General features: G+C 32.1%; 1 protein-coding gene across 1 annotated transcript in view; it reads left to right on the top strand.

The window, feature by feature from the left end:
* The first annotated feature begins 318 nt into the window (after window positions 1-318).
* Window positions 319-13,956, top strand: part of LOC106475695 (F-box only protein 3-like) — a 52,321-nt gene continuing 38,683 nt past the window's right edge. The window contains exons 1-4 of the mRNA XM_013936376.2: window positions 319-410; window positions 2,586-2,675; window positions 4,541-4,695; window positions 9,930-10,044. Of these exons, the coding sequence (XP_013791830.1) occupies window positions 322-410; window positions 2,586-2,675; window positions 4,541-4,695; window positions 9,930-10,044 (449 nt within the window). The 5' untranslated portion in view covers window positions 319-321. The remainder of the gene's footprint in view (window positions 411-2,585; window positions 2,676-4,540; window positions 4,696-9,929; window positions 10,045-13,956) is intronic.

The raw sequence follows: 13,956 nt of genomic DNA, 5'->3' as shown, positions 1-13,956 counted from the left end.
CAATGATGCAAACTTATGCCACTTACGAGTTGGCACTTTGTACAGGCGTACAAACCGCGCTAAACTTGTTATGACATTGAGGACCTCATCAGTTCCTGTTTATACGGTGCTTATTGTTTACCTGTTGGATATTAATGAATTGATCACCAAAGCTATTAATTGCGTGTTAAAATGTTCCCATAACCCATGTAATTATTTTTCTATTTTCTAATAGTATTAGCTGCAACGTCTTTTAATTATTCACCAAACAATATGATAAAGTGTATTTTTTGGTTGCTTTTTGAATAGAAACACCAATAGATGGCACATATTACTGAAACTATGGCAGAAGGAGCAGCTGATGTGATTAATTTACCTCCTGAGTTACTTCTGAATATTTTTGCGTTTTTGGATTATAAAGATCTCATTTGGTAGGATGTATAAATAGAAAATAAGTTTTTCATATCTGTAGTATAAAGCGGCCTAGACTTAACTATGATACTTATAAAATATTAATTATTAGCTAGCATTTAAATTTAAAGACATAAAAATGTTCATTCAGTTCACTCGCACTGTGTTTGTTGTAACTGTGTAAGCGTGAACTTGTAGTTTTAATTTTAATTTAACCCATCTATTTGGCGAGGTATACTTTTGTTTACGATTTGACAGTGTATTAGTATCAGCTTGTAAAAAATGTAGTTATCCTGATATTCGGTCTGCAATTTTATTATTTTTAATTTTCATGAACTTGAGTATGGAACTTAGAAGCAAATTATGTTAATATAATAACGAATTGGCAAACAACGATTTATAAGCATAAAAAAATAAATAAAGAATTGGAAATTTAAAAACCTGCAAATAGGGATCATAAAAAGTAAGGAAACAAGGCTGGAGATACTGTAGACTATTTACTCAAATTACAAACCCCTGTTTTGTCTCCATGCTGTTAGTGTTACCTAGAATTGCATCTGATGGAGTCAAAATAGTTTGAGTAAATAATGTCTACAGTATCTCCAGCCTTGTTTGCAGGCTTTTAAATTCCTAATTTTTTTATTTACCTTGTTTGCTGGCATTTTTTTATGCTCAACTATTACTTGATATGGTAACTAACGTTATACATTGTAATAATAATAAACATGGCTAGTAGCTAGCTTATACAGTTCATGATGATTTATTGTAGTTTTTGACTATTTGATTGCATTAGTTTGAGGGGTAAAATGTTAAACTGCAGCTGGAGATTTGTTTGAGAATATAGTGAGCATGTATAGTTTATACTCTATATCTAATGCATAGCAATGGCCAAATATATACATAGACACTAAGCACATATAAAATTTTACCAGTAGAAAAGCAGCATTTTCAATAAAACACACATCTAAAACAAGGCTTTAAATAAACCTTCATGTCTTTTAAAGTAATAATTCTATGAATGTGTGTAATAAAATTTAATATTGTGTATTGATTTTTTTTTACTCCTTCACTTCATATATAATATAGGGGTTAGTTCCCTAAAGACACCAATTGTATGGTGTATAAAGCATTGAATATGTGCATGCTACAGTCATCTAATGTTCTATTAGTGGGTGGTAATTCCTGTTTCACTTCACCCTGTACTTTAGCTTCTTAAAGGCACACCAGAAATATGAAAGAAAGATAACTTCAAGGGGTAATGATAACATCATTTACATTAGAATTATGTTGTTTTTTTGGTTATGTAAAATATAGAAGAAACAAATTGACTTTTTAATACCCCTACAACCTTTGCAGTACTTTATTTAGGATTTTACAAAAGGTTTGGGTGCAATATCCTTTTGTTGTAGGCTGACAAGAGAATATTAAAAATAAGAATTACAAATGAGCTGTTTTGAACAGATTTTCTTTTTCATGCAAGTCTAACATGCATGCTTTTTTATGCATTGTTATATGTGTATAGTTTTAGCAGTCAATAGTAAAGGTTTTAAGTGTTGTTTTAACTGAATTTTTACTGTTTAAGGTGCTTTTTGCCCAAATGTTCTATTAGGGTTTTGTGCAATTCCATGCAATCCCTATTATGAACTACTATCATGGTTCATGATGAAGTGATTTATGTTAATTGTTCTTAGTTTCAATTCTAGTAGCTTCATGTTGATAAAAAAACATATGATTTTGTTCATTAGAAAATACCATTTTTACTAGGTTTTGAATAGGAAAGATGGTAAGATTTTATTGGGTCATCAGAGTACATTTATTGCTAACTGTTATCTTATCCTTCTCATATTCTTTTTGTTTTATGTTTGTACTGTAATAAGTACTGATTTTGGCATTTTGACGTAATAATGTATTTTTATGTGAACTGATACAAATTTCCACATGAACAATTCTTGGTAAAATTCCATGTCTTTTTTGCTAAATATCAACTTGTGTTTGAAAATGATGCCATATCAATTCCAGTATATCAAAACAAGATTTAAAGTTCAAAAGTCACTCAGCAAGTTAAAATGTTGCCTATCAGACCTACTCCTCCAGTAATTATTCCTCAGGAGCTTTCTGATTATATAAGTTATAGTCACTGATCACCATATATTCAATTTATGTTGATTTTGTTTTAATTAATTGACATTTTTCAGCTGTAGTAAACTTAACAAGAAGTTTCATGATTTGTCCAGTCACAATTGTCTATGGAAACCATTATGCAAGAAGTACTGGCTACTTACTCAGTAAGTGATTGTTTATTGCTTGTATTTCAGCTGTATTGTAAATCAAACTTTCTTCTTTGGAAAACTCTTCTTCAGAAGGTATATATAAAGAAAAAGCAATAGTATAGTCAGAAACAGCTTGATAAATATATAACTGACTTAACCATGGAGTTGTAGCAAAGAAAATTAGCATGACATGTATATATACATATGCTATATGCAACTGAGAGCAGTTCCATATATATATATATATATGTATGTCCTGCCCATATATAGGATTAATATAGATCAATGCAAAAATGTTTCAAATTACTAGTTTACAGATATTAGTCAGTAGAAGTACAATTTTTGTTAACCTATCAATATACAATACAAATATACTGTAAATTCTTTATATATGTAATTAAGGTAAATAGAATGAAAATCAAAATATTGGTTCCAATTTTGTATGTACATAAACTGATTGAATGACAAAAAATGCTGCAGAGTTCTGAAATTTTATAAATTATTGCTCTTTTCCAAAAATAATTAGTGCTACTATAGCATGCGATCTACAAAGATATTTACACTCTAGCGTGTGGTATACACAGATACTCTCATCATCATCATTTTAATGATTCACTTAAACATAATATCTTGTTAAATAATTTATATCTATCCACGTTTACGTTCAGCAAATAATAATAATATGTTAAGGTGTGTGTGTGTGTTACAAAAGAGTACCTTAAAGTTAGGTTATAATTTGGAATATATTTCATTCCGAATACATTTGCCCCCAAACCATTATGTAAGGGTATTTTGTACTTTATTAGTTTAAAAGCATTACTTATAATAAATGGTGCCAATTGCAAATAAACAAAAGTTAAAAGGGTGATGATGATGATGATAGTATCTGTGTAGACTGCATGCTATAGTGTAAATATCTTTGTAGGCTGCACACTATAATAGCTCCAACTAATTTGTGTTGGTTATTTGTAAAATTGTTGATGTCTTCAGTATTTTTTACATCCATTGTTGTTTCTCTGAAATCAGGATTAAGGCCACCTGGAGGTTTATCTGTTTTAATAACTCGCACCACTATACAGTAGTGTGTTGTCTGTCAGTCAGTCAGTAGAAACTAAAATGACATTCTATAAGGGATGCTTAATTTTGAAACTTGTGCTATCATGACATCAGTAAAACATGCACATGCCATGAATCACGGGAATTATGCACCCTGTAGGCTACAACACAGCATGACATATGAAGTTTAAAAGCAAGAAATAAAAATATTTGTTGCTTTTAATTTTGGTTTTATTTACTCTTGAAACAGAACACTTTTAGGTTCCCTGTGGAAGTACATCTAGTTTTAATAGTTATGTAAATGAGTAAATATTTATTGAGGAATAGTAATGTATATAAACAGACTGGAAGGTTCTATGCATGTTTTTAACTAAATAAAATTTAATAATTGTATTAATCCTTATTCCCTTTCAAATTTGCTTGTTATGTACACTGAAAAGTGTTTTAACTCAGTTTATGACAATATTGAGTGTAAACTGATTTGGAGTAAGTGGTTGTACCTGAAGAACCTGTGAAGGCTAGATGTTGAGTAAATTGAAACTTTTTTGGTGGTGTTAATAGCTGTTTAATCAAACTAAACTTAAATTAGAGGAAATAAATTTCCTTTTTTGAGAATATTTGTAAATTACAGTACGTTTTAAATACAAGTATTTCCTTAAAATTGTATAAAGCAAGTCAATTATGTTTTGATTAGTTTCATAGAACAAGTTGTAGGTTTTAATAAGTGTCATTCAATAAATTATATTCCATCTTTCAGGTTGTGACAATAAACCAGTTGGATATTTATTTTTCATAAAGTTATTGTTTTTTGACTTGTTTTTAAGATGTACACCTGGCATGAGCTGGAAAAACCAATTTTGCCACTGGTATCAAGAATGGGGATGTTATATTTATTGTTATTGTACAATAAAAGGTGCCTGGGACAAAATAATGAACTTTATGGTTGTGAATTGCCCTACAATCTATTCTTCAGTCAAAGGTAAGTACTCAAAATATAAAGGTGTTACTCCAACTATTCTTAGGCATTATAAATTAATAACATTCAAACTAACATCTTGTAAATATAAGAAAATTCACAATTGATAATGAATTATTCACAAGTTATTTTAGAAAAATTCATTGTACCTATGTATATAAACTGATGTTTTTGTTAATTTAAACATGAAAAAATTAGAAATGTGATAATGATAAAAGGCTCTATTGTTTTTATAAGCTCTTTATCCATTGTGCATTGTAAAATGCATAACCACCCAATGTTTTAGTAGGAAACTGTCTATAGACTTTCAAAAATTCAAGAGTTTAACAAAAAAAACACTAAATTTATATTTTTTTATGATATTTTGCTTAAAGGAGGTAAGGCTTGTTTCAAGTTCTTATTCTGTAACTTTTACTCACAAAAATGTTTATAATCAAATCTTGAATTTACATTGATACAATTGTCCTTTTAAGTAGATTTTTCATCGATATATACACATTTATATTAATTGTTAACCCACACATTTTAGTTTATTACTTCACCTGAAGGGAGATTAATGCTATCTGTGTACTTAATATTTCACGTTCTGAACAGTTTACAGTACCTAAAGGAAAGAAATCAGCTCTTAGAAAAACAAAAAAAAACAAGCTCATTGTTCAAATCTACAAGTAAACTAGTAATAGTTTGCATTGTTTTCAAATGAGTTTTTTGGTTTTCAGAGCCATACATGATTAAACTTAGTTCTTTTAGTCAAATGATATGTCACATTTATGAACATTTTCTGTTTCACACAGTATGTCAGCAACTTTGTAATAGGTTTCACCAGAAAATGTACAGCTTTAGCACTGTGACATTTCTTAGCATTTTGAATAATGCATTTTTACTTTCTAGTATAAATGTTTCGGCAACCAAATATTTAAACACTTCAAAAGAAGCTCAAAAGTTAAACAAAAGGTATAGAGGGAAATATTTCAGTTAAGAATTTTACTTTGTTGATTTGTTAACAAAAAAACTCGGTATATACAATTGTAAGTAACTCTTTTGCTTGGACATGCCAGAAAATTGATTTTATAATCATAACTTCTGCTTATAGTCCAGAACCCAAGTCCAATTTTTCCAATTCTTGGTCCAGTTCTGGCAACTGTTGTTTGAAACTTGATTCACAAATTAAATCCCATATCTTCATCATATTTGGTGGATGCCAGAAAGATACTCGTATAACTAGTTAGATATTGCATATTTTTGAAGTTCGGTCATTGCATGTCAAAATTAAAGAAAAGGGGACTTAGAAAAGAAATTTAGTCTAAGTAAAGGGTAGATTCAATGCTGTCTTTTTTTTTTTTAAGTAGAATTATTCACACATATATTTATATATATGATAATTTGGACAGTTTGGATTGACTTTGGTGTTATAATAGTATTCTCAAGTGTGAAGTGAGTAAAATCTTGCAAAATTATCTACTTCAAATTTTATATTATTACTACGTTTTCAAGTATACTGGTACTACTTGCATACTAAAACAAAATAATTCATTTTCATTTCTATTCATTGTGGTAAAATAAAGCTGCTACCCATCAAAATAAGCTGTGTTTTTTCTTAAAATAAGAGTATTATGGAATGTCTTGCACTAAAGTAAATAAATGATATAATATTAACATTAAATATATAATAAGTTTAATATATCACCACAATAAATAGATATAAGGTATAAGCTACAGTTTGGAACAATGCAGGACTAGATCAGGGTGTACTTATACACTGTAATAACAGCTTGCACTTATATCTTTAGCTAGGCCTAACTTGCACGTATCAACAAATCTCATTCAAGAAACAAATTTACTTTCATCTTTCCTCTTTTCTGTTCTACATATTTCAGTAGTAATTTGTTCATCACAGCTAAGATGTTGCATGGATATGCCACAGTAAACAATGTATAAACGATTTGCCTGTAAATTAAGCACTATACTTTGAGGGAAGAATTCAATAAAATATATGTTAACTACACAGTAGCAGTAGTAGGTGATGGGAAAAACAAAGCAAAATAATGTATTACAGATAGAAATCACTAAGGAACAATAGAAGTGCCCTTTTGATATTCAAAGTTATACTTATCACCAAGGAACAATAGAAGCACCCTTTTTATATTCACAGTTACCTTTCTTCATTACAAAAATGGTTTGGATTTATGTTGTAGAAAGGCAACTCTTGAAGAATTTTCTGATAACTGGATGATCAGACCCAAGCCATCTCTTTCGTGGCTTTTCATGACTGTCCCATTCGGTTTTGTAAACTTCCATGTTCAATGCTTAAATAACCTTTTATGTTAAAGCATTTATGTGATGCAAGCTATATCTAACTTGAATGACATATTAACACATCAGGATCTATTACTTAATCGTAAATTGTCTTCACGAAAGTAATGAGGCTCCTGTACACAAATTTGAATCTTAAGAAAAAGACAGTTATGTTAGCAAGTTCTGGAACTCTATGATTGTTTCATACAAAAATTTTTGTAGAAAAGTTCCTTTTTTAAAAAAATTTAATGCAGATGCCAAACCATGTGACCCATGGTCTTCATTTTCTCTGTGGCATAGCCTCCTATTTGCCTTTATAACTCTGAAGTTTCATGAGTTTATGTCTTACAGTATAGATTTCATGAACATTTGAAAATCTGTTGAAATAAAATGATAATATACTGAACAATAATGTCTAGCTTTGGGATCATCCTTTGCCAGATACTAATTTTTATCTTCACTTAAACTATCTGTATGTTCCTCAATTAGAGATCTCAAAGCTACTACCATGTTACTACCGTTGTCTGTAAAAATACTTAAAATTTTCTCCTGTGGGTTCTCCCATGAAACCAAACAGTTATTAAGATGTTCTTTTATTGCAGTATGAGAATGGACAATCTGAATGAGAAAAAGCATGGAATGTTTGAATTCATTGTCATTTGTGCATAAAAACAAGCACTGACTACTTGGAATGAAGCTGTCATATGCCTTTTTGTCGATATATCAAACTTGATGAGCATCAGGTGCTGCTCTTTTCACATGCTTTTTTTCCTTGTTATATAACTTATCTTCAATTCTGCATATCTTTGTACCACAAATTTTTTGTCAATAACTTGGCAATAATTTCTGAAATCTTCTCCTTCAACTGCTCTTGATGGCAAGCCAGCCCTAGCAATCCATTTTGCAAGAGCATTTTTCCCTGGAAAGTTATTCCTTTGAATCTAGGTTGTACTGTGTTAAAAACACAAATGAAGATAGAATAATGGACTGTTTTTGCTTTTCTTCATTAAGATAAATTCTGTTCACTTCATTAATTATCTGAAAATAAATAAACGTACATAAATATATACATATATTGTATAAAAAATGAAAAACCTACAAGAAAACATGTAGTGTTTTATTATTTGGTTTTGATAAATTTGTAAACTTAGGCCCTGGCTTCTATTTGTTCATTTTTCCTTAGTCTTCCTTGCTGTGTTGAGTTTAACTGTTTCAGTTTTGTACTTTTAGTAACTTTTGGGATAAAGTTTATAATGGCATGTTCTTCCTTCTTTTGATTTCTGTTGTTGTCCATCTATTTTGACTGTAAAATATACAGTATAAATATGGTGCTGCATTGATTGTAAATTAAACACTACCATTATCATATTTTTCCACTGTGAGTCTTTATTATACTTTGGTTTAAAAAAAAAGGTTGTTATTTGTGATTTGGGTAATAGGATATGTGTAGACAATGCAATATTATGCAGAATTCTTTCACTGGACTTCATAACCCCATGTAGTTATTTAGAATGTGAGTAAATTCAATTTATTCTGTGTGGATACATTCTTTCACTGTATAAAATGTGCCATGAAGTATCAACAAACAATTTACTTAATGTTAATCAGAAATACTTCAGTATATTACCTTCACAAGTCTACTTGACATATTCATATGTAATATTAATGTAAGAATATGGAATTAAAATACAATTTCCAAAAACAAATAGTTCCCATTCATCAAACCATATATTGAGGAACTGTTTTATGTTGCATTTTCATTGTTTTCTATTTCCAAGGTTTTGAGGTAACATGATGATGCTCATAGTCATTATTGATAAAAACATCTTGCTGATGATCTCTCTTGCCAGTGAAATTAATTCTGTACTGAAATAGGTTAATTATCAAGATTTGGTAGGAGACATTTTGTCAAATTATCATTACTTTGGATGTCTGTGGCTACCCTTACTCTGCTGATACCTTCAGCAGTACTGCTTCATACATTTTAACTGCCTTTTCTTTTACCCTGCCAAAACACACATTTTGTCCAGTTTGTTGGATCCCTAGCTTTCTTTGCAGGAGGAAGCTGTCTAACTGCTGAGAGTTCTTCCATACCAGATGAAACTCAACTGGCTATACTTCTAAGGAAAAGTACTTACCATTTGAAGAATGGGCCTAGGCCACTTTTCACAGTGACATCCAATATCACAGTCTGCATAAGATAGTAAAAAAGTAAGGTTACAAAACTAAATGTTTTAGAACATATATGTGATCAGTGATAAATGAAAATATTAGATTAAAATCACATTCAGAAAAGTTGTATAATTACAGTTTCAAAAGAAAAGACAAATGTGACTTAGGCCTACTTTTATGGTGTCTGTACCACACTTAATCCTACCCCTCTTCTTAGTGTCTGGTAAAAGTGTTTTCCTCTATCAAGAATGTATGTCAAAAAAAGTTGCCAGTAATAGACCACAAACTCAATTTCTAGACCCTTATTCCAGAATGACTTATCTGACAACCTAACTAATCAATAAAAAGTACACAAAAAAAGCTTGCATTTAGCCTTGTGAATGGGCTGATATACAAATTATGTGGGCCATTAAAACTATTTGTCTTGGGTGTGAGTGAACAAATTACCAACTGTTCATTGGGAAGTTCTTCACCTGTGGAAGACATGATAATGGTATAATTCATTTAAAATATTTTGTTAATTGGTGAATTTTTATTACTCACTGTTAAATGAATTTAGTTTCAAAAATATGGTACTTTGTCATTGTGAAGTGTACTGTCAGGGTTTTGGAGTCTTAGGTGCAGTAGATCTCACAAACATCTACAGTTGTTTTGGAAAAGACGTTTATTATTTAATATAACCTTTATTAATCGTGGGTGCACAATTTGGTTTGTAAGTTTTGTTTAAGTTTTATGTTCCAAATTATTGTTGTTTTTTCTTTTGAAATTAGATGGAATCACTGAACAAGAGGTAAGAGACATAGAAGAAAATGTATGTATAAAACTACCAAAGGATTTGAAATGTTCATATAGGATACATAATGGACAAAAGCTTAATGCACCAGGGTATGTCAAGTCATGTCTAAACAAATCTATAATTTAATAAGCTTTATATATCTGTAACTTTCAAAATAATGCATTAGTGGAACTTCTTTTTAACATGATGTGGTCTAGATCCTTGAAACTATTTAACAAAGAATTATTAATTACTGTTATTAGTGTTTTAGTTCAAATTAGAACTTTTGTAATATCTAATGTAGTCATGACACCAAAATCAGCCAGATAAGTAAACTAAGGTTCTGCAGTGGATTGTTAAGCTTCTATTTACTTAAATTATTACAATGTGAAAGTTATTATCTTGATGTGTATTTATTGACAACTTTTGTTTCTGAAATAAATACTCACCTCTTCACACAGAATAGCTTCTTTTTTCTTGAATTCTTGCCATAGACCTTTGCAAGCCACCAGTCTTGTGAACACTCCCACCTAATCTCATGTGAAACCACATGAATTTGTGTTAGTGCATAATGACATCATCATGAAACAGAACCCTTCACCAATAGGAGTTTGACACACCTCGATGCACAATGACTCCCTTCACATTCTTGCTCATGAATCTTCATTCTTTTCGTCAGCACTGTTGTGCACTGGCGTATTTTGTGTTTGCTGAGATTTGTGACTTTTGTTTCATTTTCAAATTTCATTTGATTGAGTTTAAATGTACTCAATATGAATTCATGATTTAATGTGAGTTCTTCTTCTGCTGGTGTGAGTGAACAAATCACCAACAATTCAGTGGAAAGTTCTTTACCTGTGGAAGACATGATAGCCATTGTCCATTGTGTGGTGATGTCCATTATGCAGCCAGGACCCCCTGCTTCTATCCCTTCCCCTTCTTTTGAGCCTGAAGTTGAGAAGGACGAATTTGAGCACCTTTTTCCACCTTCTGGGTTTGCTTTGGGAATGCCTTTACCTACTGGAAATTGTTCTCAGTCTTCCTTGGATTTCCAAAACCTCATTACTAGGGTATGTACAGTTCTTTCTCTCACTCCCACATCCTTTGACTCTTCCTGTTCTCTATTACATAACCCTTATCATTGCAATTTCATTGTTTTCTTCCCTCCCCAGATATAGCTGTACTTGCTCACTCATTTCTATAGCAACTTTGTTCTTGCAACCTTATTTCTTGTCCCCATTACCTGACTGATTCTTATGTTCTTGCATATGGTCACTTAACCTTCTCATTCCTTGATGCACAATCTTTGGAGTCACTCTTGCTTGTATGGGGGTGGATTCATTAGGCCAATGAAAAAACAAAACATGTTTAGCATCCAAGAGTTTTCAAGAAAAAGGAGGAGAGATCCTTTTTTTCCATTTAAATGACCTCTTTGAAAGAAAGTTTGGACCCTTTTTTTTCATGATTATTACCTGTTTTCAATAGGTCCATGTCAAACAAAAGTCTTCTTTGTTTAATTTTTTAATACAAATTATACAGAATTTATGACGAATAAAGAAAAAGGGCAAAGTGAATCAACTGTATCATCTCATTTTTTATTCAGAAGTCTTCTTTGTTGGGCAGAGACACTAAACATGTATTTTTCTTTACTTGGCCTTATTGGCTGATTCTCTATCTAGTGCAGAATATTCCTGCCTTTGAGCCTTTCTCATTACCCTTCTTAGGTACCTCTTATCTTTTTACACCATAACAGAACGCCTTCACCATTTCCCAGATGACTTTTCTGGAACATGTAGAGTACTTCTTTTCTCTACACTGTCCATTCCACGTCTTCTGTTTTTCTCTTTTCACTTGGTACCTTTGTTGTTGGGACCTTTTGGGAAGGGATACCCTACTTTCACAAGTCTGTCTCCCTCCTTTCTTCAGGATGTTCATTTTACCCCTTTCCTTCATTTTGAGGTTTCTGATGGTGTCCCTGATTCCCTTGAATCACAGCTTGAAGCTGCCCATCACCAACCTTCCTGTACCTCCTTATTTTCCATTTGTCCCAGCCTCGCCCTTCCACTTCTATTCCTCACCCTTGTCCTTCTCCTGCTCCACATTCTGTTCAGACTTTCCACTTCTTCCTATTCCACTTCAATCCACACACTGGCATAATTGCTGATGATCATCTGGTCAGTTTAGGACCCATCTATCCTGGTTTGCAGACCTATGGATACATTTCTCAGCCAACAGATGGGTTGTTTGGTTCTTTCCCATGGTCTTTCTCTTCTATCTCAACCTGTTGCCTTCACCATCCATCTAATCCTACTTACCTTCAACATCTGGAGGGAGTGATGTCAGAATTGTTGAAGAAATAAGCCATCGAGAGAACTCATAACCTCTCTCCCACCTCTATATTGTCCCCAAATAGACTGGGAAATGATTCCAAATTATCGACCTTTCCTCTCTCAATAGTCTCTTGGTCATCCCACATTTTTGGATGGAGAATGTTTTCTCTCTGCGTTGATATTTCCAATCCAGCCTGTGGATGATCAAAGTCGATGTGTCGGACACTTTTCTTCACAACTTGATTCATGCAGGGGGATCACATTTTCCAGTTCTGTAGTCTTCCATTTGGAATATCATCAGCCCCTTATTTTTTCAGTTGCATCATGTGGGCCTTTGCTCAACATCTTCATGGTCTTAGTCTGAGATTCCATTTCTGTATGGACAACTTTTCTTCCATTCCCAGGTGGAATTCTCTGATCACACTTCTCTTCATTTTCACAAACCTGCTAAGATTTCCAAGTCCTTCCTCACCCTGACCCAGTATCTCATCCATTTGGGGATTTTCTTCAACTCTCACCTTATTTTTGCCCAACCTTCTCTCATTTACTTATGGGACCTCGAGCATCTGACACCCAAAATTTGTGCCTCACCTTCACATCCTGCATGAGAGGTTCTATCTTTTTGGGGGACTATAGATTCTCTAGAAACCCTTTTCAAAGATGCCTCTTATTCTTTGGATGGGGAGCACCTTTCAATAACTGTCTGACTTCAGGCTCTTGGTCCTTGGAGGAACATTTGCTACATATCAGTGCTTTGAATTGCTTGCTGTCCATTGGATATGCTTCCATTTCCTGTCCCTTCTTGTGGATCATTTATTCATGATCCTCTGGACAATTTCACAGTTGGGTCACACATCAACTGTCAAGGGGGTAGCTATTCCAAGATCCTCTGCTTTTAGATGTCGGATTTCCTTTCGTGGGCCCATTCCAATCAGGTGAGTTTAACTTTCTCAACACAGGCTTGGTCAATTTGACCAACCACGTGACCTCTTTGTACTTGATTAAAGTTTTTATAGATTTAATAGTTCTAACTTTCAATATAGTGTGTATATCTTCACAACATTTGGCAGTCTTTCACATACAAAAAATCGTATTTTTTAGTGAAGTATTTTCAGTAAAATAGAATAGATATTTTTCCATTAATATATTGAGTATTTGTTTTGAATAGTCCATGTGGAAAGTAATTTTCATGTTAAAATTAAAGATATGAGAATTAACCCTAATTTTTTATACTATATATAGTAATGCACTTAATAATTTTTATTTAATTAAATAATGCACCAAAGAATATAGATTAAGAGCATGCAAAAAGTAGACAAATTCACCTACCTCTCAAAATTTTTCTGGCTTTCTAACTATGCTACACATGGCCAGGTGGGTAGGGTGCTTGACTAGCAATCTGTGGGTTGCTGGTTTGAATCCCTGTCACACATGCTTGCCCTTTCAGCCATGGGGGCATTATTATGTGAAGATCAATCCCACTATTCATTAGTTAAATAACGATTTTATAGAGAGTATTTTGCATTTAATTTCATACTTTTCTGAGGGGTGGTGGATAAAATAGGGATGATGATATGCTAAGAAAAAATGTTACATGGGTCATACTAGTGCAAATTCAGAATTTTTTAAAATATTGCCTTGTAGAATTTAAAACTTAAAACTTGTATACTATCAAAATATAGATTATTAGCT

This window comes from Limulus polyphemus, unplaced genomic scaffold (assembly GCF_000517525.1).
Source record: "Limulus polyphemus unplaced genomic scaffold, Limulus_polyphemus-2.1.2 Scaffold149, whole genome shotgun sequence".
Classification (NCBI taxonomy): Eukaryota; Metazoa; Arthropoda; class Merostomata; order Xiphosura; family Limulidae; genus Limulus; species Limulus polyphemus.
This window is presented reverse-complemented; position numbering and strand designations above follow the sequence as displayed.